General features: G+C 40.8%; 1 protein-coding gene across 5 annotated transcripts in view; it reads left to right on the top strand.

Moving 5' to 3' along the window:
• The first annotated feature begins 767 nt into the window (after positions 1-767).
• The window catches only part of IPMK (inositol polyphosphate multikinase), a 32,567-nt gene continuing 6,378 nt past the window's right edge, over positions 768-26,956 (top strand). Inside the window, exons 1-5 of one of the 5 annotated variants that reach the window (XM_059662673.1) lie at positions 768-1,734; positions 14,802-14,896; positions 17,370-17,466; positions 19,867-19,985; positions 24,144-24,225. In XM_059662673.1, coding sequence (XP_059518656.1) covers positions 1,545-1,734; positions 14,802-14,896; positions 17,370-17,466; positions 19,867-19,985; positions 24,144-24,225 — 583 coding nt within the window. In that variant the 5' untranslated portion in view covers positions 768-1,544. Of the gene's footprint in view, positions 1,735-2,477; positions 2,622-14,801; positions 14,897-17,369; positions 17,467-19,866; positions 20,040-24,143; positions 24,226-26,956 lie in introns of those variants that run through there. The other 4 variants (XM_059662671.1, XM_059662672.1, XM_059662674.1 and 1 more) reach the window with 4 other exon arrangements.

Here is a 26,956-nt window from a genome sequence, read left to right on the forward strand (position 1 = left end):
GTCGCCACTGAGTTTGCGCAATCTTGTGGGGCGGGGCCCGGAGCCCGGTGGCAGGGCTTCGGGAATAGGGAGTCCAGGCCGGATTTTACGTCTCTCCCAGTGTGCGGGTTTCCCCAGGCACTGGACAGGTGTTGGGGAGACATTTGCCACAATTAGATATCTAAGATCTTACCTAAAAATTTCTTGTCCAGACCGGTACCTGCGAGGCCGGGTCCACCTTTCTTACAGAATGCCAGTGGCAGACACAGAAATCAAGAGCTGAGCCCCATTCCGGAATCTCTCCTCGGTCCCCGGGCACGTCCCTTTCTTCTGCCTTTGACCCAAGCAGTTGGTCAGCTGTTGAGGACCTTGGAACCTGTGCTAAGGGGTCGAGTGGGAGAGAGAGAGAAAAGGCTAATTTCAAAAAAAAAAATGTGCTTGAATTTTTTTTTTCAGTACAACTTGGGAAAAAAAAGGATTAAGATCATTCTCTCCCATCTACAGTGTGAAATCAGTGTCAGTTCCAAAATTTTTTATAAGTGCCGTTTAGGGGCACCAAATTGCGGCGAGGGGCTAACAGCGGTTCTCAACCTGTGGGTCGCGAGCCGTTTGGGCGGTCGAACAACCCTTTCACAGGGGTCGCCTAAGACCATCCTGCATATCAGATATTTACGATTCATAACAGTCGCAACATGACAGTTATGAAGTAGCAACGAAAATAATTTTATGGTTGGGTCACAACGTGAGGAACTGTATTTAAAGGGCCAGAAGGTTGAGAACCACTGGGCTAGGATGAACTTGCAGGGTGTTTTGAAGGCGCGTCTTCTGAGGCGCTGCCTGTCCTGACTATCGTTTCTGTGTGGGGTGGGAGCGGCAGGGAGAGGATGCAGGGTAGGGGTGGCCTCCCAGCCACCCTGGGCGCGGCAGCGGCCGCCCAACTCTCCTGGGAGCCCGCGGCGCCGGGGGCCAACCCCGGGGAGCGCTGAAACGCGCCCCGAATGAATGAAAGCGCCACCGCAGCCACGGCCTCCAAACGCCCACCCGGGGGTGGCGAGTGGGGGACAGCGAGTGTGCGCGCCCCGGCCAGGGGGTCCGGCGGCGGCCTCCGGGCATGCTCAGTGGCGGCGGCGGCCGCGGACCGCGCAGTCGGAGGCTCGCGGCGGCGAAGCGGGCGGCGCTGACGCGCGCGCCGCGGCCGCGGGGACTGGAGGACGGCGGAGGGGCGGGGACGCGGGAGGTGGGGCCGCCGTCGCCGTCAGGCCCCAGGGAGCGCGGGGCGCCGCCGCCGCCGCCGCTCCTCCCCTGGGTTCCGTCTCCGGGGCTGGCGACCGCGGCGGCACAGCAGCGGAGCCGGCAGCCGCGCTCCGCCGGCAGTTGGGAGGGCAGCGCCCGCGCCTCCGCGGCGTCATGGGCCCCCTCCCCGGGCCTCAGCGGGCACCCGCCGCGGGAACCCCCGGGCCTCCTCGCGGCCGAGCCTGAGCGACCCCCGGTCCTCCAGCGCCCTCTCCCTCCGCCCGATCTCTCCCCCTCTGCCCTCGCCGCCGCTACCGCTTCGGCTTTCCGTGATGGCAACGGAGCCACCGTCCCCCCTTCGGCTCGAGGCGCCCGGCCCCCCAGATGTGCGGACCCCACCGGCGAGCGAGGCGGACTCCGAGAGCACCCCGAAACCGGCGGGCGGCACGCTCCGCTTCCTCAACGGCTGCGTGCCCCTCTCGCATCAGGTGGCCGGGCACATGTACGGGAAGGACAAAGTGGGTAAGTGGGGGCGGCGCGGGGCTGCGGGAGCCCGGGGCCGGCTGGACGCCCCCCTGGTCCGCGCGCGGGCCTCTTCCGCCCTCCCCCGGAGCCTCGCGACCCGGGCCGCGCGGGGTCCCGAAAAGTGGGGCGATCCCAGGGCGTGGGGCGCCGGGCTGGCAGCTGGAGGTGGCGGGGGAGAGGGCGGAGTGCCTGGCCTCCTCCCCAGGGAGGGCGCGTGTTGATTGGAGGCGGCGTTGTTGGAGAAAATAAGGAACTTTAATTGGGCTGGATGGGGAAGTAAATGCTCCCCCCGAGCACGAGGTCTGTTTATTATGAGCGGGTAGCGATTGCAACAGGGAAGGAATGAGATGCAGATGATGCTAATCTAGTGCTTTTTGCAGTGCCTAGCTGGAGGGTAGGGGAAAACCTGGGGCAGAGAGAGAGAGAGGGAGAGAGCGAGCGCTTGTCTTATCCGGGATCCCTCCCTGCCCCTGGGGAGGTTTTTCTGATAATCTGGTAGATTTCTCCGGGAGGCTTGGTTCCTGGAGCAGAAACTCGGATTCCTGTTAGGAACCAACAGCCCGCTGCTGTGCTAGAACGGCCCACGGGCCAGACCTTCAGTTATTCTTGATCATCTTTTCATAAGGCTGTATCAGGGCATGTGGAATATCCTCCCCGCCCCTACACACACACGGTTAAAGCACAATACAGGGCCTGTCTCCGTTTTTTTTTTGTTGTTATTTTTTTCTCTTGATGATTTCAAGTTCAGTGTAGGAACTCGAACGCACCTAGCTTACTCACACTGGTTTCCTGGGCCACAATGAACTGGGGCGTCTGATGGATGCGTGGGCGAGTTAGGCAGGTCTTAGACCTGGAAGCCACTGGAGACAATTTGGTGTATGCTGGTAAGATGATTTGGGTTTAGGCCGGGTAGGTAATGCTGTCATTTTTAGTCAGAGTAACTGAGGCTGGTTAGGTCTGGTTAAGTGACAAGCCTGAAGTCACACAGCTGCTGTGTGTTAGGAGGCAGAAACCTCGGGTCCTGCCTCGGGACGGCTTTCCCCACCGTGTATTGTGCTTGGAGGTAAAGATGGTGGAAAATGGACGGGCACTCACTCGTTTGAATGTAGGTTATTTCTCGCTGAGCGACACTGCCCACTACGTCTGTCTTTACCTACTTTTCCTTTGTTGAAAGTTGGCATTAATGATAGTGTCGTGTAGTTTGTGTGCCTTTCTCCCCACTCAATTGCGAGTTCCGTGAGGTTGGAGACCAGACCTGCGTGTCCCCACAGCCTTGGGCGTGGGGCTCAGCTAAACTCCGGAGGGGAGTGTCATGTGAAAATTGCCCGGTCCTTTAGTACACCAGAGAAGGAAATAAGTATCATTCTCAAGGTGTGTATATAGATGTAAGGAAACAGCGTTCTCAAGATGCTTAGCCTATAGCCTCCTGTGTCACTTAAGGTAATGAGAATTTGAGAGTACTTAAGGAGTATTGCTAATAGATGTATACCTATTGATTTATATTGATAATTGTAATGATAATATTCCCAATACACTATTCTAGAGGCCCGAATAAATCATTGTTTCCTAAGGGTACCTAGAAATCGACTTCTGGGTAAAGGAGAAGAGATAAGCAAAAAAACCCCAAGATAAGCACAATCTTCGATGATTGTCACTTAAGACTGGAACCACTGCTTATCAAAGTATGTAATAGCCTATTCAGAGACTTGTCTCTGACTCATTACAAATGTACCTTGAATGTGACTGACAACTACATTGGGAACAGTGGCTGAAGAATTTGTCACCCAAATTACCTAAGTAAGAGAGTAATTTAGATTCTAGAGGAAGGAGTCCATTCAACTTAAAATAAACTGTTTTCATTTTTGTAAGACTAGTACACAATACCTCAAACATACTATGCTATTTAATAAATATTTGATGAATTTAATTCTCATTTATTTACACAGTCTTGCTTATATTGTTAGTGAAAGGACACTATGACAATCTTCCCTACTCCTAAAATGCATAACAAGATGGTCAGTAATTCAGAGCTCAAGAATTTATGTCTCTCTACTATAACAAAGCACGTAAGAGTTGTCAAGTATATCATGTAGGTCATAGTTTGGTTTGGCTGTCAACTGACATTCTCAGAATAAACTTTCTTAAAAACCTTGTGTGAATATTTGTCTAAAATGTTTGTTACTATTGGTGCGTAACCAGAGTTTTCCGATTTAGGATTGGTATCTTAGTGATTTTCAAAAAGGAGTTGTTGGTGTGAATGAAAAAACTGTTCAGGAAAGTAACCTAACAGTGTAATCTGATCATAAATTCCTAACTGGGCAGGTCATGGTAGGTGTATAACTTTAGTAAAAGATTTATCTTTGCCTTAAGCAAGCCCTGTCCATTGTTTTTTTGTTAAGATTAACACATTTTTTAAATAACCACCCTCTAGTCTAGAGAGCACGTACTCTTGTTAACTGTCCTATAATTCTCTCCTTGCTTTCTTCCTCCTTTATGTAATCTTCCTTAATTTCAAATACATAAAAGAAACTGAAAATTGCCACTCTTCAGAGTATTTGAAATCTTGCTTCCCAGCAATTGTCATCAGTTTTGGCTTGAATGAACACATAAAAATTCTCTACCGGTTTGGATGTTTTTTACATCGACATTGCCTTTGTTAAATTAAAAATTAAGAACATGGAACCAATAGCATAACAGTACTTGAACAGAAAAATAGATCTTGGTATAGTTAAGTGATAGTATTTTATAGTTCTGATATTAGTTATATTTTATGTTCTTCACTCACATCCTATTTCATCAAAGTACATTGAATTTTTCTAAGAACAATAGTTGTTGTTTTTTTAATTGTAAAAGTAGTACATGATCTTTTAGGGAAAAAATTTCAAGGAGTAAAACAGTATAGTAGTACCCTTCCCCCTGTTCTCTCAACTGCAATAGCTGGTAACTATTTCTGGTGTATCCTTTCAAGCCTTTGTTTCTGGGGACATACATAAACACATAACACATTTCAGACTTTTCTTATCAACATATATAAGCAACTTTTTGTTTCTAGTCTGTATTTCATCATGTAAGTATATCCATATTTTTGTACCTAGGATATACTTAATTCTTTTAAAAAATTGTGTTGTATTCTGTAGTGTAGATATATCACAATTTATTCCTCTTGTGTTGGATTTTTATATTTTTATCATTTTGTTATGTATTAAACATTCTTGTATACATTGCATATTGTATAACTCTTTCTGTAGGAAAGTTTCACAAATGTGTAATTGTTAGCAATTTAAATTCCCAAACTTCACCCAAGTTAGCATAAAGTCCTTTTTGTTTTAATATATAACATGTACCATTAATTTCTTTCAGAAGTCCTTAAAGATTTAAACAAATAGTTGATATCTCATATTTGTGCCCTGGTCCACTTTAGGATATAGAATAAGGTAGTCTACAGGGAAAAGGGATTCAAGCTGATACTGTTTTTGGGGAAAAACCCACAACTTTTGTAATTTACTGGTTTATTTTATTAAATATCCTCTGAAACTAGTTGACTTAAAATAATTTCAAACTTACAGAAAAGTTGTAAGAATAATACAGAGAACTTAACATTTTTCTGAATTTTTGACTATGCATTTATTTTTTTCCTGAACTATTTACTTAAGTGTATATATATGTAACTACAGCACATTTATAAAATACTAGAGGCCCAGTCTATGAAATTTGTGCACAGGTAGGGTCCCTAGAAACTGCTGCTGCTGCCGATAGTCTGGCCAGAGGGGGGAGGGGGAGGAGTGGGGGAAGGGGCCAGCTGGCCCCGCCCCTGGTCGAACTTCTGGGTCCAGGGACAGTTTGCATATTAGGCTTTTATTATATAGGATAGGCAGTTTAACAGTGCTCTTATCTAATCTGTAGTCCATATTCCAATTTTTCAGCTGTTCCAATAATGTCTTTCATCGTATTTGTTTTTGTCTTCACAGGATCTAGTTCAGGATCATTTATTGCATTTAGTTGTCATGTCTCTTAGATTCCTCTAATTTGTATTAGTTCCCCAGCCTTTGTTTTTTTATAACATTGTCATTTTTTAAGAACATAGGCTAGTTATTTATGAGATATTCTTTAATTTGGATTTCTGATGGGTTCTCATGATGAAATTCAGGTAATGCATTTCTGGTTGGAATATTATACAAGTGTATCCTATTTATTTTTTAAACATTTTTTATTGATGTTTAGAGAGAGGAAGGGAGAGGGAGAAAGAGAAACATGATGTGAGAGCGAGGCATCCATCTGCTGTCTCCTGCATGTCCCCTACGTGGGATTGTGCCCGTAATCAGGGCATGCGTCATTGTGGAGAATCAAGCCAGCAACCTTTCTGTGCACAGATCGAGGTCCAACCAACTAAGCCACACCTGCCAGGGCCTAGTGTATCCTCTTTAGGGTATCACATCTGGAGGCTCACAATGTCCATCTGCCCATTATTAATTTTGATCATCTGGCCCAAGTTTGGTGTGGCTTCTCCAGTATATTGTTAATATTTTCCCCCTTTCAACTAATAAGCATCTGTGGGGAAATGTTTTAATTTTAAGATCATACAGATATCCGGATCTTCATCATACTTTACCCCTAGATTTGGCATCTATTACTGATTTTTGCCTAATAATTTTTCTAGTGGAAAAATTAGTATTTTCTTCTGGTTCTACCACTCCCTCTATGTTAATAAGCAGCATTTCATATTGATACTTTCCCTTATACCGAGGGTATGTGGTTGGAAACTCTTAAAAAGTTATTTGGATTAGGGCTTTTGGGGGTTTATTTTTAGCTCCCCCTTCTCTATGGTCATGTTCTTTTGAAGTACAGTTGGATTCATTTGTTTCTGTTTAAACTTAGTTCTTCATGTTTCTGTTTAAACTTAGTTCTTAGTTTATTTAGCTAGATATTTTTGAAAGCCTATTAAAAAAGTCAAACTTTACATAAAGGTATATCAGAAGTGTCACGCCATTCCCTATCACTGTACCCCATTCCTTAGCATCCCTTGTAGGTAACCAGTTTATTGTGTTTTGATTTTTCATTTCTGTTTTTGTTACAGAAAGAAGCAGATCTATATAGGTCTTCTCATTTCTCTTTTCAAAACAAAAAACAGTGTGCTGTATATATTGTTTTGTATTTTGTTTTTTAAACTTAACAGTATATCCTAGAAGTCACTAATATCAGTTCATGGACAGCTTCCTCATAACTCAGTTGTATTCCATTGTGCACATATACCCCATTCTTTTCAGTCAGTCATCTGGATTTGCTTTTGGACTTTCATGTATTTACTTTCACTGATTTGTTAATCCTAGAAATAATATCTCACTGTCTTGATTCAAGTTGCTTTAGAATAAGTCTTGATGTACTGAACAGTAAGCATTCCACTTTGTTTTCAAGGTTATCTTGACTTTTTCTGGACCTTTGCATTTCCTTATAGATTTTAAATCAACATATCATTTTTCACAAGAAACGTAATAAGATTTTGTATCTGCTTTGAATCTACATATTGCTTTTGTATCTGTTTTGAATCTACATATCATTTTCTGTGGTGTATGATAATGATTTTGCAGAACCATTTAAGACTAACTTATAAGCATCATGATTCCTTCCCTCTAAATAACTAAGTGTATGTCTCTTTTAAGAAAAGAATGTTTTCTTAATCATGAGACAATTATCAAGTTCAGAATATTCAACATTTGGCTTTTACCATTATCCTATAATATCCGTTTATAGCAATTTACCCCCATCCAGGATCACACATTGCACTTAGTTGTTATGACTCCATAGGCATTTGGAGCAGTTTTTTATCTTTTCTTTATTTTTCATAACCATGAAATAGTTGAACAGTGCCGGGGTCCAACCCCAGCAGGTCCAGGGGTCCCCAAAGGTGTGGACGGAGTCGGCGAAGAAGGAATGACACGGAGACAGCGTTCAGTTGATCAGCAGCCTAGCCAGGATCTCTAGCCAGGATCTCCAGCCAAGTTCTGGTCTGGATCTCCAGCGAAGTTCTGGTTAGGATCTCCAGCCAGGTTCTGTAGCCATGTTCCCTCGCTAGGTTCTCCAGCCAGGTTCTATCCAGGTTCTCCAGCCGGGTTCAGTCACCAGGTTCTAGTCAGGTTCTCCTGCCAATTTCTGTAGTCAGGTTCAGTCCAGGATCTTTTGCCATGTTCTCTCCAGCGAAGTTCTTCTGTCTCTAGAGAACGTTCTGTGTAGGTTCTGTGTTCTGAATTCTGTCTGTTGTTGTCTTGTTGCATCTGTATTTATACCAGTTGATTCCAATCCTATCAATCTCTATTCCAAAGGTTAGGGTGTTTCTTATCTCCATTCCAGGGAGTAAAGATTATGTAGCTTAAGCATGATTGTTCGTAGTTAAAATGATTAATTACCCGCCTGGCACTTAGTTAAGAGGTTTTATTCCCTCCCTAACTTCAGGGGAAAATCCCTACCTGGGGATTCAACCTTTCTCAGAGAGGTGACCTTGGTTAAAACACAGCGCCAAGAAGGTGAGCAAACATATTAAGAACCGTATGCTATATATGCCAGGTCCCTTGAAACAGCAAGGATGGACCGGCTCCCGGCAGAACAGTATAGGCATATGGGTTTTTATTTTATTTTTTTAAAATATATTTTATTGATTATTTTGCAGAGAGGAAGGTAGAGGGATAGAGAGTTAGAAACATTGATGAGAGAGAAACATCAATCAGCTGCCTCCTGCACACCCCCCACTGGGGATGTACCTGAAACCAAGGTACATGCCCTTGACCGGAATTGAACCCGGGACCCTTGAGAGTCCACAGGCTGACGCTCTATCCACTGAGCCAAACCGGTTAGGGCGCATATGGGTTTTTAGAATATCCTATAAATTAAGTTTGTCAGGCTGTTGTCTCATGATTGGATTCAGATAAATGCATTGTTGATAAAATATATATTAGTTATGTTGTATTCTTGGACCATCATATTATAAGACACAGAATGTCAGTTGCATTACTGGATGTAACTTTGATTTCCTGGGTAAGTGTTGTCTGCCATATTTTCCACTGTAAAGTTTTCATTTTTCCTATTGTAATGAAGTAATTATTTAGAGGAATATTTTGAGACTGTTAAATATCCTGTTCCTAATCAAAGTTTTCACGCAGTGTTAAAAGCATCCATTGACAATATCTGACCAACTTACTTATTGCTATGATAGTTGCAGAATGGTAATATTCAGTCATTCCTGTTACATTTGTTAGTTGGTATTTTCCTTTAGTTTCCCTTGTCTCCTCTTTCTTTTTTCTCCTTCCTTTCTTTCTTCCTTCCTTCCTTCCTTCCTCCCTCCCTCCCTTCCTTCCTTCCTCCCCTCCCCCCCTCTTTCTCATTCATTCATTCATTCATTCATTATTAGGTTTGACTAATAGTCTTTTCAAACTTCCATGGATAGATCTTAGTCATTATTGTTGCTGCTCATTTTGATGCTCATGTTGTCCCAGATTTGGGCAGTGGGAACTTTCTCAAGCTGGCTCCTGCGTCTTTTAAACATTTCCCTTTTTTTTTTCTTTGAAAGCATTTTCTCACTTTCTGCCATAATAAGATGTTTGATGTTCATCTTATACTTTCCCTGTCCCAGCCCTGGAATGAGCCAATTTTTCTTCAAGAAATCTGGTTCCTTTAGGGGTAAATGGTGTTTAAAACTAAGATCGAGCACTGGGTATATCATTGCTCCTTGTGTGTAGTTGCTGTTTGTCTTCTCAGCAGATTGGACTAAGAAGTACATAATTTTGTATTCTTAAAAATTTGAGTTTATATTTACCTATAATTTAAAGCTAATACTGCAGGGTTCTTCTTTGCTTCTTCTGTATTTGTGTCTCCTTTTTTTCTCATTGAGACTCCTGTCTCCTCAAAACATCAACATACTTACTAATTTTGAAATATTTAAATGAACCTTGCATTCCTGGAATAAAGTCCACATGGTCATGATAAATTACCCTGTATATATTACTGGATTAGGTTTACTAATGTTTTATTAAAGATTTCTGTGACTATGTTCATTTGAGAGAATGGTCTGTAATTTTTTTTAAGCCTTTGTTGGGGTTTTAAAAAATCAAGAATATGTTGGCTTCACAAAATATGTGGGGAATTGTTTACTATTTTTCTGTTTTTCTGAACAAATTTGGTAAGATTGGTATTATTTTTTTTCTAAATGTTTGATAGAATTTGCTAGTGAAGTATTTCAGCCTATGATTGCCTCCGGATATTTAAAATTTTGAATTCAGTGTTTTTTGTAGACATGGGTCAACTCAGATTTTCCATTTCTTCTTGTGTCAATTTTAATAATTAGTCTCTAAAGGAAAGTATTCATTTCGCCTAAGTTTTTGGGTTTATTGGTGTGAAGTTCATAATTCTCTTATGCTTAATGTTTGTAGGATTTGTACTGTTATCTTTTATTTATTCCTGGTAATGGGAATTTATGTTTGCTTTTTCTTTTCTTGATCTGTTTAGCTAGAGGTTTATCAGAGAACCTTTTAATTTCATTGGCATTTCTCCATTGTCCTTATTTATTTATTTATTTATTTTGGCTCCCGTCTTTCCAGTTATTTGGGGTCAATATGTTCTTTTTCCAGCATTTTAGGTTGGAACCATTAAAAATTTTTTTTTTGTAAAAAATATATTTTTATTGATTTCAGAGAGAGGAAGGGAGAGGGAGAGAGAGGTAGAAACATCAATGATGAGAGAGAATCATTGATTGGCTGTTTCCTGAATGCCGAGCCCGAAACCCAGGCATGTGCCCCGACCGGGAATCAGGAATCGGGAATCGAACCACAACTGCCTGGTTCATAGGTCAAGGCTCAGCCACTGAGTCATGCCGTCCAGGCTGGAACCTTCTTTTTACTTTTCTAATACAAGCATTTAAAATGACACATTTTCCACTAAGCACTAAGCAGTATTTTTTAGCTGCATTACACAAATTTTGATATGTTTAGTTTTCATTATCATTTAGCAAAAAATATTTTCTAATATTTATCCCTTCTGAATTTTGATTCATGGATTAAATAGAAGTGTATTTACCTTTATTCTATTTGGTATTTTTCCAAATATGTTAGTGTTATTTCCATTATGGTCAGAGAATAATCTCTATGTGATTTTAATTCCTTTCGATTTTATCGTCCAGCATGTGGTAAGTCTTGGTAGATGTTCCATTTGTCCAGGAAAAAACATGTAATTTGTTCTATGTAGCATTCTTTGTCAGTATGGCCAAGTTGTCTGATACTGTTGTTCATGTTTTAGGGAAGAGGGGGTGGAATTCTAATGATAGTTTTCTCAGACTGATATTCCACAGATTTTGTGGGTACTTTCTTCTGATTGTTTTCTACTTTCTTTCTTTTTTTTCCTTCTTGTGTTTCAGTTTGAGTAGTTTCTGTTAACCTGTCATTAAATTCACTGATTCCTTCCTCTGCTACTTTGTGTCTACTGATGAGCCCATAGAAAGCATTTTTGTCTCTGTTATATGTCTTTTATTACTAATATTCTATTTACTCAAAATTCCTCTCTACTGAAATTCCTTATCTTTTCATGCATCTGTCTACTACCTTTTCTGTTATAACCTTTAACATATTAGTTATGGTTATTTTAAGCTTCTTTGATAATTACAACATCAGTGTCACCTCAAACTGTTCTATTTGTTGCATTATCTTTTGACAGTGATTTTTTACCCTTGCCTTTTCATTTGTCTTATCATTTTTTTTATTAAATTCTAGACATTATGTGTAGGATTTAAACAACTTATGCAAACAGTATTTTTGCCTGAAATTAAAATATCTGTTCTGCTAGACTATTAATGTTGGTGATTGAACCAGTTTAGTCAGTAGAAACAAGTTTGAATTTTGTAGTTGTTATGGTTACATTCTGTTATGGACTGAATGTTGTGTTCCCTAAAATTCATATGTTATAAAAACAACCCCCAATACGATTATATTTGGAGATAGGGCTTTAACGGAGGTAATTAAGATTAATGAGGTCACAAGGGTGGAGGCATGATCGAGTGGGATTCTTGTTCTTATAAAAAGAGACATGAGAGCGTGTTTTCTCTCTCACTCTCACCCTCTTCCCTGCCCCCCTCCCACTCCTCCTCTCCCTCATTCCCTTCTCCCCTACAATGTGAGAGCAAAGTGAGAAGGCTACAATCCAGGAATACAGCTCTTACCAGGAGCCAAATTGGTTGGCACCTTGAACTGGGACTTTTAGCCTCTAGAACTGTGAGAAAATAAATATTTGCTGTTTAAACCATATGTCCATGGTATTTTATTATGGAAGCCTGAGCAGACTAATACACTTTCAGTGCTCTGTGGGCTTGAAATTCCTCTGTTATCCTATACCAATTTGTGCACCACTGGGGTCCCTTGGCCTGGCCTGTAGGATCAGGCTGAAACCGGCTCTCTGACATCCCCCAAGAGGTCCCAGATTGTGAGGGGGCACAGGCCAGGTGCACGATCGGGCTTGGGGAGGGACCACAGGAGGGCTCCAGGGCATGTCTGGCCTGCCTCGCTCAGTCCTTACCCCAACAGCAAGCTAACCTATACCGGTTGGAGCATCTGCCCCCTGGTGGTCAGTGCACATGATAGCAAGCGATTGAGTGGCCTTAGCATATCATTAGCATATTACGCTTTGATTGGTTGAACGGACGCCCGGACACTTAGCATATTAGGCTTTTATTATTTAGGATAGTAAAAGGCTAATATGCAAATTGACCAAACAGCATATTACGCTTTGATTGGTTGAATGGAACGACCAGTCATTATGACACGCACTGACCACCAGGGGGCAGACGCTCAATGTAGGAGCTGCCCCCTGGTGGTCAGTGCACTCCCACAGGGGGAGCGCTGCTCAGCCAGAAGCCCTGAGGCAGGCTCACAGCCTCTCCCACCTCCACGGCAGTGCTAAGGATGTCCAACTGATAGCTTAGGCAGAGAGTGGGCCTAAGCCATCAGTCGGACATCCCCTGAGGGCTCCTGGACTGTGGACTGTGAGAGGGTGCAGGCTGGGCTGAGGGACCCCCCCCCCAAGTGCATGAATTTTGTGCACCGGGCCTCTAGTAATCTTATGTTTAGAGAGGCTGATTTGCCAAAGGATTTTTTCCCCCCAGTATTCCTGTTTAACTCTCTGCTTTAGATCTTTTTTACAATTTCTGTTTCTCTCCTGAACACAATTAGTGTTTCCCAATCGATGAAATACCTCATCTATTCAGCATTTATAGTCATTTTTTCCTATAACTTTTTTACATGTTTATAATCATTTTAACATCTTTGTTTGCTGATTAAAATTACTTGGTCATCTGTCAACTTCTGTGTTTGTCAGTTGACTTTGTTTTCTCTTGATTATGCATCACGTTTTATTGATTTTTTTTATTGGACTTTTTCACATTTTATTTAAAGAACAGCAGGGAATTTTTTTTCCCCACATAGAGTATAAGTCCTTTCCTCTGTTAAGGTAAGAGGCTGATAAGCCATATTCTTCCTAGAATTTAGTTAAGCTGATGCTGGGCTACAGTCTTAGATTTAGTATTTCTGTTATTGGCTCAGTCTCTCCTCTCTCCCCCCCCCCCCCCCCTTTTAAAATCTTGATACTTTTTCAGGTGGGAGGGATTTGTCTGCAGTTTAAAATACTGTTCGTTTATTTTTGGATTCTGGAATTCATTCACAGCGTGAATGCCTGTGATTACCATATTCTCTTACATGGCTACTTTTTCTGAAAAATTAGATGGGATGTGTTGCAGAGTGAGTAGTGTGGGAGAATTGCTGGACCAAGCAATCTGTTAGAACTATTGTCTCTAATCCATCCTGCTACCACACATTGTTGTGTATAGTCAAGCTGATTTTTGCTTGCCTGTCAAAATGTGTTTAATGGCAGGTGCACCTGTATGTAGACTAGGTGCCTGTCCCAAGGAAGAGAAGCTGCCATGGTTCTCTCATTTCTGAATGCTCCATGTTTGCCACCTTCTGGAATTGAGTTCATCAAGGTTTCTTTTTATCTTTCACTCTTCATTGGCTCATAGAAAATGTCTCTCAATCATGGGAGTGAAGGTCTTTCTTGTTCTACATATCCTAACCTTCAGAATTAGACTTTCTCTTCACTAATTTTCAGTTATATTAGACTATTTCTTAAAGTCTCCAGGTCCTTTGACTGCTTACCAACCAATCTTATCCACATGGGTTTATATTTACCTATTCTATATCCAGGTATTAAAACAACTTAATTACTGCAATCTTAAATTGAGACTCTCTGCTTCTGTTGATTAATTTTTGCATTTTTATTATGATTAAAAATTCCTGACACTTGGCAACAGCTTTAGAAATTAAGTGGCATATTTTATCAAAGTTTTAAATAGATTTATTTGGACTTGGTATTATATTCTAACTAACATGATTTCATGAAAACTCAATATATGAACATTTAAGATTTTAACATACTTTTGGGAATGAGCCTTCATGGTATAGGGACAGGGCCAGTGCTAGGACATGACTTTAGAAAAAGGCTCCTTATTTGAGTGGGCTGATTATAAAAAGGTGCCCCTTCCTGCTTCTGACTTGGTGCCCCACTTTCCCGTTGGCTAGATGCCCTCATTCTATCTTTGCAACTATACACAGTACATCTGAATCAAGAAAAAAAAAATGTGCTTTCTTATAACAGATGAGAGAAACTTATAAGAAATTACAAAGTAGAAGATTCATATTGGTCCACCGTTAACATTTTTTTCTCTATAAAAGTGAGATTGATTTTTGCTACTGCTTTTAACTTGCTTCTTGTTTAACTATAAATTGACATCTCCTGGAAAGTCTGAAGGAGCTATAAGGGAATAGTTGTGGAGACAATAAAACCAAGCTATTTAAAATTTGTGTTCTGGTGCTTTGCATAGAACAAGCACTGAAACATGTTGGTTGAATCTTAAAATTTCCCTTAAATTTATGAAAGTCGTTTACCTCTAACTTCAGGAACAAATCTAAATCTATTCTAGGATGCAAGATACACTATTACGAAAGCATTAAGAAATACAGTATCTAATTTTTGTTCTATAGGTATCTTGCAACATCCAGATGGCACAGTTTTGAAACAGCTACAGCCACCTCCAAGGGGCCCAAGAGAGTTAGAATTCTATAATATGGTAAGTGAGGTAAGATTTGTTTGTTGTATTCATAGTGGTTTTCAGTTTTCTGGTGGTGACTTAGAAAGAAATATATTTGATAGCATGTCTTAGTATAATGTGTGTGTGACTGAAACAAAAGCTTAATGAAATATAACGCTTACCTTTACTGATGCAGCTTAGTATTTTCTATTCCGATCCACTAAATTGATTTTTATTAATGGGTTGTGACCTACATTTTGAAAAACACCTGAGAGACTCAGAAATGCTGAGTTTAAATGTTTTCACGATAGGATTTCTTAGCCTAGTGCTGATGTGCACTGTAAATCTCCAAAGCAGGGTGGTAAGGGACAGACTTAACATCTAATGAACCATATGACTAGGAGCACCACCTCTGTCTAGTTACAAAACATTTTCATCACTCAAAGAAAACCCTATAACTCTGAAGGCATGATGCTTTGTTCCTCCCTCCTCCCAATCCCTGGCAACCACCAGTCTGTTTATACAATAGGTGACCTTTTGTGTCTGGTTTCTTTTTGGTCTCATATTTTTAAGGTGCACCTATATTATAGTGTGCATTAGTACTGTGTTCCTTTTTATGGCTGAGTAATATTCCGTTACACTTACCACATTTTGTGCTTTTGATGTCACTTATCCATTGATGTACCTTTGGGCTGTTTCTACATTTTGGCCTTTGTAAGTAGAGCTTCTATGAACATCCATGTACAAATATTTGTTTGAGTACCTGTTTCCAGTTTTTTTTGGTATATATCTAAGACTGGAATTGCTGGGTCATATGATAATTCTACATTTAGCTTTTTGAGGAACTGTCCAATGTTTAACAAAGTGGCTGCACCATTTGACATTTCCATAGCAATGTATGAGGGTTCTAATTTCTCTACATCCTCACCAGCACTTCTTAGTTTTCTTTCTTAAGGGCCATCCAAGTGAGTGTGAAGTGTTGTTACCTCATTGTGGTATATTTTAATTGCATTTCCTTAATGGCTAATGATGTTGGTCATCTTTTCATGTGCTTACTGACCAGGTCTAAATCCTCTCTGGAGTAATGTCTGTTTAGATCCTTTGCTCATTTCTTCATTGGGATGTCTTTTATTTAGTCACTAGAGGCCTGATGTGCAAAATTTGTGCAAGGGGCTTGGCCCTTGCAGCCCCCGCTTCGACCAGAAGGTCGTTTGGCTGTCCGGTCTAATTAGCATATTATGCTTTTATTATTATAAATAGAAGTTCTTTACATATTCTAGATACAAGTCCCTTGTCAGATATATGATTAGACTACTGCTTGAGAACTGTGGAATTATTTTGAATGTTTTACAAATGGTTGCCTCATCAACAACAAAAAAAGTACTTACAAAGTGTGTATACCACAACATACTTGTAAAAACACTTTGCATTGTGCTCACATTCCCTTAAATGTTCCCAAAGATGCTCAGCTACTAAGGAGAGGCAGAGACAGCTTGGTGAAAAAGATAAGGGTGAGGGGCGTGGGAGGCTGTGGAAGGAGAAAGCAGCCTTCCAGTTAAACATCAGCCCTCAATTTAAAGGTCAGTTGTGCACATGCAGACCCCTGGATGTTTATTGGAATTATGCTTAATCCCTGGATGCCCTGGCCTAGAGTACCATATAAACATGTGTCCTCCCAAGATTACTCGCCCTACTGATTGTATCTAAAGATAAAAATTCCAATAAAGGCCTAAGGAGGCGGGCAATAGAGGTGGCCTGGCTTTTCAGCTGGGGGTCTGCATAAGCACAGGCTTGTTTGGAAAGGTCAGGGAATAATTAGGGGCACTGCCTTCGACACTCCCTTGTCTCCTCTAAGTCAGAATTCCACACACTTCCCTTTTATCAGCATGTCCTCCTTACAAACTTTCCAACCAAGTCTCATGCTTCCCAACATCTAGACATATCTAATATTTTCTAGAATTATTACTGCTTATATATCAACAAATTAAGTGAGCAATGATTAGAATTACGTTGAGGTGAAGGATCTTTTTTTTTAAAAAGGTAAAACCACAATTTCCTTACAGATATCAAATATGTACATGTTAAAGATTTTGTTAAACTTATTATTTAATGAGGGAACTAGGCAGATGTTAAAACTGGTTCAAAAAAAAGTCAAAGAAGCACACATATGAAATAAAGGGAAGTTGAAATGAATTTAGGAATGTTCACTAAACTCCCACCTTCCATGAAAGTTCTGAGAACCTTCCCTGGCCAGAATTTATTTGTAAGAATTATTTTGCATCTGCTAAGGGTTATCTACAGCTTATTTTGTTGTAAAATAGTTCAAGGACAGTGAAAGGCTAGAATTAGATAACCTAAACAATACATAATTTTTCACTGGAAACACAGTGTACTCTTTTTTTTGCTTATTCAAAATTTTAGATATATTATGATAAACAGTATTATTTTATTTGAGAAAAGTGTAGGGCACTTGTAAAACAGTATAAGAAACTAATATGCAAGTTCTCTTTCTCTCTTTTAGGTTTATGCTGCTGATTGTACCGATGGTGTTCTTTTAGAGCTACGAAAATATTTGCCAAAATATTACGGCATCTGGTCACCTCCCACTGCACCAAATGGTAAGTTTTTAGATAAAAACTTTTATTCTTAATTCAGGAGAGTGGTTTTATAAAAGGTTTATATAAAAGTGAGCCTAGTATTATAAACACTGAATACATGTGTGATTTTTTTTCTAATCATTCTCTACTTCATTAAAGAAACTTATTAATACTTTTGCTCTTCACAACCAGTTTCTTAAATGGTATATACAAATTAATGATCAGTCTGTTATAATTGAATGAAAATATATATGCTAGTACTTAATACTGTATTAATTTACAGATGTTCGCTTTTTTGTAATTTCTGGGCAATTTTTTTTTTTTTTTCATTTTGAATAGGAGAAAACATCAGGAAATATATTTTCCTTGCATAACTTCCTCCCTGTCTCATATCCCACTTCGTCGTCCCACACTTCAGGACTTTAAATTGCAATATTTAAAAAAAACCAGTAAGTTTTATAGAGGACAAACTGATCTATGTAAGGGCACAACATTTCTCTCTTAATATTAGTTAATACTTGAAGCAGTATTTGCCACTTCTGGGCCTTTGAGCAGACAGAATTTAATTAAACAAGCAGCTTGACTGTGTAACTATTGAAGAAGGTTGGTGAATGGGGTAAGAGTTTGAAACTTGACTGAGTTTAAGAATAACCCATGGGCTTATTAAAATGCATATTAATAGGCTAAACGCCCAGACATTTTGATTAAGAAGGTTCATGTTGGAGTTCAGTGATGTGCTTGTTAAAAGCGACAAGCTTGCCCTGGCTGGGAGTGTCGGCCTGAAGGGTCCCAGGTTCGATTCCAGTCAAGGGCACATGCCCTGGTTGCGGGCTTGATCCCCAATGGGGGTCGTGCAGGAGGCAGCAGATCAATGATTCTCTCTCATCATTGATGTTTCTCTCTCTCTCTCTCTCTCTCTCTCTCTCTCTCTCTCTCTCTCCCTCTCTCTCTCTCTCCCTCTCCCTTCCTCTCTGAAACCAATAAAAAAATACATATATATTTTAAAAGCGACAAGCTTTTTTAATGTAGATAGTACTTGGACTACATTTTGAGAACAGGAAAGAAGGGGGCTCCAGCTTGAGCTTATTCTTTTCCTTAGTTCTTTTCCTTCCTTTGACTTATGGACTGTGTATCAAGTTTCATCAATAGGGAATCATAGTATTCTCCTGTGAGTATCCTTAGTTAGGTAATACTAAATCAGTGGTTCCCCTGGGTATTTAGGATTTGCCTATATTTCAGTTGTATGGGAGTGGGGAAAAGTAGCCTAGGCTCTTTCTCCTCCCTCCCCTCTTTTTGTCCCCCCCTTCCTTCCTTTTTGTCTATTAGTCCCAAATGTATATGTTTCTGATTCAGATCAGCATGTTGCTTAAATTATTATTTCACAAGTCATTGTGATTGTAGAGATTTCCATTGTAATGTAAGATACCTAGATTTCAATGAATTTTGCTACTGATTAATGTTTAACTTAGAACATTATTTAATCACTAGTGGCCTGGTGCACAAAATTCGTGCACATTTAAAGGGAATTAATTAGAAGAAAAATTTTAATATTGCTCTTTGCCCTTTCTCTATAATAGAAGTGTCAGAGATGAAAGAAAATTAGTAAAATGTATATGAAAATCTCCCTCCTGTCAGAGTCTGGGGTGTGCTGCGAGACCCAGAGTCAAGTCCCCGTCCACCGGCGCGTGTCTCAAAATCACGTGAGACCCAGACCTGGCCGGCCCCACCCCCATCAAGCCCGGGGCCGGGGGGGGGGGGGGGGGGCCCGCCTCAGGTCCCCTGGCTGGAGGGTGTGATGACCATTTTCATATTAGCTCTTTATTATATAGGATTATTCCTCAAGAATGTGACTTCTAAAGATTAACAAAGGTTGTTGAGGATGGTGTTAAATTGGATATCTAGATACTGTAATTGAGTACTCAGTTTTGAAAGATTGTTTAGAAGGGGTTTTATTGTCTCCACAACTATTTCCTTTATAGTCCTCAGACTTTCTAATAAATACGTGTAAATGTTTATAGAAATTCTTCGGTAATCCATGAGTGCAGTAATCCATGAGAGAGAAACATCTGTTGGCTGCCTCCTGCACGCCCCCTACTGGGGATTGAGCACAAAATCTGGGCATGTGCCCTGAAGGGACGACACGCAACTAACCAATTGAGCCACACTGGCCAGGGCTCTCATTGTGCCTTTTTAATGTCCTTGGAAACCTTACATCTACTTCATACCTTTTGCTAATGGTTGAATATTATTTAATCACCCTCCTGCAAGTGTTTTTCTGTGATATTTATACTAATTGTTGACTCTGGAGTTGTTTTAACTTTTTTTCTCAGTTTTAAGTTGTCCTCATTTTGTTTCTCCTGGAAGTTATTTGAGTGGTAATATGTTTGCTTATCACTAATTAAAGTTTTTCTTTCATAACAGATTTATACCTAAAACTGGAAGATGTGACCCATAAATTTAATAAGCCCTGTATAATGGATGTAAAGATAGGGCGAAAAAGCTATGATCCTTTTGCCTCATCTGAGAAGATTCAGCAACAGGTCAGCAAGTACCCATTAATGGAAGAGATTGGGTTCTTGGTGCTTGGCATGAGGGTAAGAGTGATTATTAGTATAATACACATATTTTTCTTTACATGTTCTTTTCTTGAAAATTATAGATGTAATTATAATACTAATATATAAGATGATATATTTTGAAATTTGGTTGTCTGCAACTCCCCAATGTGAGCAGATATTTTTATTTTTTGTTCACTGATATATGGTCAGTGTCTGGAATGATTGTGACATATAGTATGTGATTAATAAATAAATAGATGAACCTCAAGAGTCCAACTCTGGTAATTTTGTTTTAAAGAGGTTTTAAAGTGGGAGCTACAAGGGCTCTGGAAATAGAGGTTAGAAGTGTGAAGTTTAAGTTTGATAAATGATTGCTACCTATATAAACATAATGGCGTAGTTTTGAAATTCATCATAAAAGATGATATATGGATCTTTTGAGTTTTAAATAGGAGAGTTAATAAATAGGAAGCATTATAGATGGATTGTTAATGTGATAATTATAACAGCACAGTTGAATTTGGTATTCTGATCAAAGGAATTGTTGATGCAGTTGTTTCATTTAGAAAACGATAATTAAATGTGGGCATACACGAAAAGGAAAAAGGATTAATGGCATAATGTTAAAACAAACAAGAAATAAACATCCCACAGGAGCAACTATTTAAACATCCACTGTTTTCAAATCTCTCTCTTTTTTTTAAAATATTTTATTGATTTTTTACAGAGAGGAAGGGAGAGAGAGAGTTAGAAACATCGATGAGAGAGAAACATCGATCAGCTGCCTCCTGCACATCTCCCACTGGGGATGTGCCCGCAACCCAGGTACATGCCCTTGACCGGAATTGAACCTGGAACCCTTCAGTCCGCAGGCTGACGCTCTATCCACTGAGCCAAACCGGTTTCGGCTGCTGTTTTCAAATCTTACCCTCCCACTTTCCTTTTCACTTTTTTCAGAGGACCTTGCCTTCTGCTTCAGAAAAAATTAAAGCCATTAGATAGGATTTCCTTTTCTTTCCTGCCAACAGATGTGTATACCTAACCTACAAATGCTTTCATTTCCCCTTTATTCCTTTCTCTCACATTGATGAATTTTCTGTCCTAAGGACAGCCCTTCCCTATGCCCTCTGGATCTCATTCCCTTCCACCTTTTTAGGAACCTAATACTATTGATTCTTTCTTGTCTTATATCTTCAACTTCTCTTTCCTGACTCTTCCTTTTGTTTTATATATGTTCAGATCACTCTCAATTTTTAAAAAACGATATCATCAAAACCTACCTTTACCTTGCTCTGCTGTCCACCAGTGGGTTTAACTTGCCTCCCCTTCACAATCAAAATAGTTATTGCCATTGCCTTACTTCCCACTTAGTATTTTTCAGCCTCCAATCTGGCATTTGCTCTACCATGCCACCAGATCAGCTTTCACTAAGGTCCCTAATGACATCTTCATGTTACTAAATCTAAATGCCATTTTCATTACTAACCTTACTGCACTTTGAAAAGCAGCCTTGAAGGCTGACTACGTTTTCCTGGAAATATTCCTTTTTGTGCCCTTGATATTACACCCTGTCCTGGTGTTTCCAAAGGTTACTTTGCAGTTTTCTTTGCCAGCTAATTTTCCCCCCCTGTTTATTCTTTAGGTGTTGAGGTATTCCACTCTGTTCCATTTTACTGTCTTTATTTTCTCTTTCTTCCTAAGCAGTGTCCTTGTTCTTATTGGATCAGTTTCACTTACACTGATACTCCCAAAGGCATATCTGTAGCCTCAGCTTTTTCTTTGATCTCCTAATCTGGATAGCTAGAACCCTACCAGACATTTTACTAGGATGACTTAAAAACATCTAGAACTAATATATAAAAAAGCGATACACTCATCTCGCAACCAACCACAACAAATCTCAACAATAACTGAGATTATTCCTTATCTCATAAATGGCAGCGCTAGTTTTACACACTGGAAGCCTTGTAGTCACCATTACCTCTCAGAGCCATTCTATTGATCTTAATTCCCCAGCATCTCAAATCCCATTATCACCATTATCCTTTTACAGAACCTAGTCTCTTAACTGATCTCTCAAGTTCAGTTTTTCTTTCTTTCAATCTGTTCTCCAGACATTGTAAAACAATCATGGCATTCTCCTATTAAAAACTCTTCAGTGGGATTCCATTGCTTTAGGGTACATATACAGGATAAGTAAAAAAGGCATTGCATGATTTGGCCCTCCTGGGATATGTCATTTTCTATATGAACTTCAGATTGGCTTATATGGTTATAAAAATTGTTGGTGTTTTATTATTATTTTATTTTAGTTGTGGATTAATTTAAGTAGAATTGATATCTTTAAATTTTTCATTTTTTTATTGAATTTATTGGGTAACATCTATATATATAAAAGCCTAAGCGACCAATATGACTGACTGGAACAACCGGTTGCTATGACGTGCACTGATCATCAGGGGACAGATGCTCAACGCAGGAGCTGTCCCCTGGTGGTCAGTGTGCTCCCACAGCAAACCTCCCTAGCCGGCCAACCTCCCACAGTCCCTTACATGGGGCCCCGGGCTGGAACGGGGAACCGGGGTGGGTGGTGGTGGGGCTGGTGGTCAACCTTTCCCGGCCGGCAGGCCCCAGTGACGGTGCAGCAGTGAGAGAAGGAGAAGGGGGAGAGGCGGGGAACCACATGGTGGCAGGGCACCAAAAGCAGTGTTGGCATCCGGCGTCCGTTCCTTCCACTCCTGGCCCGGCGACTGTCACCTCCTCTCCCAACCCCGCCAGGGCCTTCAGGCCCCAATCGACCTGGCCCTGATCACTAGCCTGGCCTAGGGACCCCACCTGTGCACGAATTTCATGCACCGGGCCTCTACTTGGTTAACAAAATTATAGGTTTTGGATGTACAGTTCTATAATATATCATCTGTATATTGTATTGTGTGTTCCCCAAGTCAAGTCTCCCTCCATTACTATTTATACCTCTCCCACCTTCCCTCACTCTCCTTTCCTCTGATTATTACCATGCTGTTGTCTGTGTCTGAGGGTTTTGGGGTTTTTTTTGCTTTATCCTTAAACCTTTTTCACTCAGCCCCACAACCCACCTCCCCTCTGATAGCTGTTCTGTTCTCTGAGTCTGTTTTTATTTTGTTGTTTATTTTGTTCATTAGATTCCACATATGAGTGAAATCATATGGTATTTGTCTTTCTCTGACTGACTTCACTTAGCATAATACTCTCCAGGTAAATTCATGATGTCACAAGGATAAGATTTCCTTCCTTTTTTATGGCTGAGTAGTATTTTATCGTGTAAATGTACCACAGCTTTTTTATTCACTCATCCACTGATGGCCACTTGGCCTGCTTCCAAATCTCAGCTATTATAAATAATGCTACAGTGAACATAAGGGTACAAGAATTGATATCTTTTATATTGAGTCTCCCTCTCTGAGACCATGGGTGTGTGTTTGTGTGTCTGTCTTAGGAATTTGTTAAAAATGTCTTTATATAGATTGTACCTTTATTTAGTTTATTTCTCTTTTGTTGCATTTGTAAATGGAGTTTTCCATTATGTTTCTAACCATTTATTTGTGTATATCAAACCTCATTTTCTGCTTACTAATTTGTACTCAGTCACCATTTCAAGTTTTTATTGGTTTTTCAGTATATGTCCATTACCTATAAAGAGTAATATTTTATCTCTTCCTTCCCAAATTATTATTCCTCTAATTTCTTTCTCTTGTCTTATTTGCATTTGCTAGAGGCTATAGAACATTAGACAGTAGTGATGCTAAAATACATTGTAGTAGAACACATTTTTTGAAAGCTTCTTATATTTTAGGACAGATGCCTTTTTTTTTTTTATTTCCACTTTAAACTTAAGTTGACGCTGACCTTTGGTGGATTGAGGTAGATAATTTTTCTTATTGGAAATATTCATCTATCCGTTTAAAGAGTTTTCATCGATAGTGGATGTAAATTTATTAAATGCCTTTTTAGAATCTATTGATATAACGACATGATTTTTTCCCCCTTCATTTCATTAGGATGACTCATATGAATAGATCTTTCCACCTTTAACTACTGCTGTGATAAATTCCACACAGTCAAGAAGTATTCATTTTTAATATTCACTGCTTTTTCTGACAGGTTTATCATGTTCATTCTGATAGCTATGAGACACAAAACCAGCACTATGGAAGAAGCTTAACAAAAGAAACTCTAAAGGAAGGTAAGGATTGAACAACCAGATTTCAATGCTTTTATTACTGCATAAATACCAAAATAATTCTAAAATTATTTCAATTTTCTCTTGGAATAATGATTCAATTCACAATAAACTTTTTTAAAAAATGAAATTTACATTCACACATAATCGCTGGTTCATCATACACCAAAACCTTAGGTGTATCTTACCTTTTTGTTTGTTTGTTTATTTATTTATTTACTTACTTACTTACTATTGTTAAATAAAAATGAACATCTGTGAACCAACCACCTAGTCCAAGTACTGGAACTAGAGGTTGTCTTTAAATTCATAGTATATAGTCCTGGCTGGTGTGACTCAGCATCAGTTGGTTAAGCATCATCCCATGTACTAAAAGGTTGATGGTTCGATTCCCAGTCAGGGCACATGTCCAGGTTTGGTCTCTGGTTGATTAGGGTGTGTGAGGGAGGCAACCAATCGATGTTTCTCTCTCACATCAATGTTTCTCTCCTTCTCCCCTTCTCCCTTCCTCTTTCTGAAATCAATAAAAACACATTTAAAAATCATAGTATATAGATCTTAGTATGTTAAAACTGCTTGTTACATAAGAGACTTTAAAGTGTGTGTTGTAGCATGTCATTTTCTATTTAAATTTCTCTTTTATAGTTGAGCTGTGTATATTCTAGAACTACATTATGAATGAACTAGTGGCATGAAGAGTAGTTTAAAGTCTGTTAATATATATACTTGTAAAATATTTATGGACAAAATAAAAACAATGATATCCTAAATTTCTGGAAGTAATAGTCTATTGGAAGTTTATTCTTAGCTCTGCCTAAGGTGGGAAACAGGTTATGTGTAATGTAAAGAGTTTGAAGAAAAATTTTTATTTTATGTGTAAAAAACAGGCATCCATCATGTGATCGTAACAGTTAGTATTTGCCTCAGCCAATAGCAAGATAATATGCAGATTGGCTCTTTTTAAAAATAATTAAATATATTTTTATTGATTTCAGAAAGGAAGGGAGAGGGAGAGAGAGATAGAAATATCAATGATGAGAGAGAATCATTGATTGGCTGCCTCCTGCACACCCTCCACTGGGGATCGAGCCTGCAACCCAGGCTTGTGCCAGGAATCAAACCGTGACCTCCTGGTTCATAGGTCGACACTCAGCCACTTGTGCCCCTGCGGCCGGGCATGCAGATTGGTTCTTTATTAAAATATTTCCCAAGCTAATGTGAATATATTTTTTTTAGCAATTTCTGTCTCAGAGTAGGGGAACAACTATTTAAAGGCAAAAATAAAATTGTACATACCCATAAATTTCCAAATATGATAAAACTAGAGGCCCGGTGCACAAAAATTTGTGCACTGGGGGGGGGGGGGCGGGGGGGTCCCTCAGCCCGGCCTGTGCCCTCTCGCAGTCTGGGACCCCTTGGGAGATAACGCCCTGCTGACTTAGGCCTGCTTCCGGGTGGCAGAGGGCAGGCCCAATCCCTAGGTGCAGCCCCTGGTTGGGCTCAGAGCAGGGCCGATTGGGGAGTTGGGGCGCCGCCCCCTGTCATGCACAGAGCAGGGCGGATTTGGAGGTTGTGATGCCACCCTCAGTCACGTTCAGGGTAGGGCCGATTGGTGGGTTGGGGCACCGCCCCCTGTCACACTCAAGGCAGAGTCGATGGGGAGGTTGCGGCGCCACCCCCTGTCACACACAGAGCAGGGCCAATCAGGGGGTTGGGGCGCTGCCCCCTTTCACGCACAGAGCAGGGCCGATCAGGGGAGTTGGCACACCGCCCCCTGTCACACACAGAGTTGGGCGGATCAGGGGGTTGGGGTGCCGCCACTGTCACACTCAGGGCAGGGCCGATGGGGAGGTTATGGCTCTACCCCATCACACACAGAGCAGGGCCGTGGGGGGAGGGGGGGTTGGGGCGCCGCCCTCTGTCACCTACAGAGCAGGGTCGATCAGGGGGTTGGGGCGCCTTCCCCTGTCACAAACAGAGCCGCAGGGCGATCAGGGAGTTTGGGCACTACCCCCTGTCACGCTGATCCGGGTGCTGGGAGGCTTTGTGGCTCCGCTGATCCCAGTGCTGGGAGGCATATTACCCTTTTACTATATAGGGTAGAGGCCTGGTGCACGGGTGGGGGCCGGCTGGTTTGCCCTGAAGGGTGTCCTGGATCAGGGTGGGGGTCCCCACTGGGGTGCCTGGCCAGCCTGGATGAGGGGATAATGGCTGTTTGCAGTTGGTCACACACCCTTCAGGTTGGGGGTCCCCACTGGGGTGCCTGGCCAGTCTGGGTGAGGGGCTGAGGGCTGTTTTCAGGCTGGGACTGAAGCTCCCAACTGCTCCTGTTTTTCTTTTTTTTTTTTTTTATTCTGGGCCAGCTTTAGCTCTGGCTCCAGCTCTTAGGCCTCCGCTCCTGAAAGCAGGTATCTGGTTTGTTTCGGTTCATATATCAAAACTCTGTATCAACTCCAGCTCTGAGATCCCAGCCGGCTGAAAGGTGGTTTCTGGGCGTCTGTATTTGTTACAATGTTTGAAACTGCAGGCTCAGAGGCCTGCAGCGGCAGGTGGGGAACGTTGGTTTCCTCTGTCACTGAAGCAAGCAAGCCTCATGTTAGTTTCAAGCTGCCTGGCTGCCGGCTGCCATCTTGGCTGACAGTTAATTTGCATATTGCCCTGATTAGCCAATGGGAAGGGTAGCGGTCGTACGCCAATTACCATGTTTCTCTTTTATTAGTGTAGATAGGCATGA

Source organism: Myotis daubentonii, chromosome 13 (assembly GCF_963259705.1).
Source record: "Myotis daubentonii chromosome 13, mMyoDau2.1, whole genome shotgun sequence".
Classification (NCBI taxonomy): domain Eukaryota; kingdom Metazoa; phylum Chordata; class Mammalia; order Chiroptera; family Vespertilionidae; genus Myotis; species Myotis daubentonii.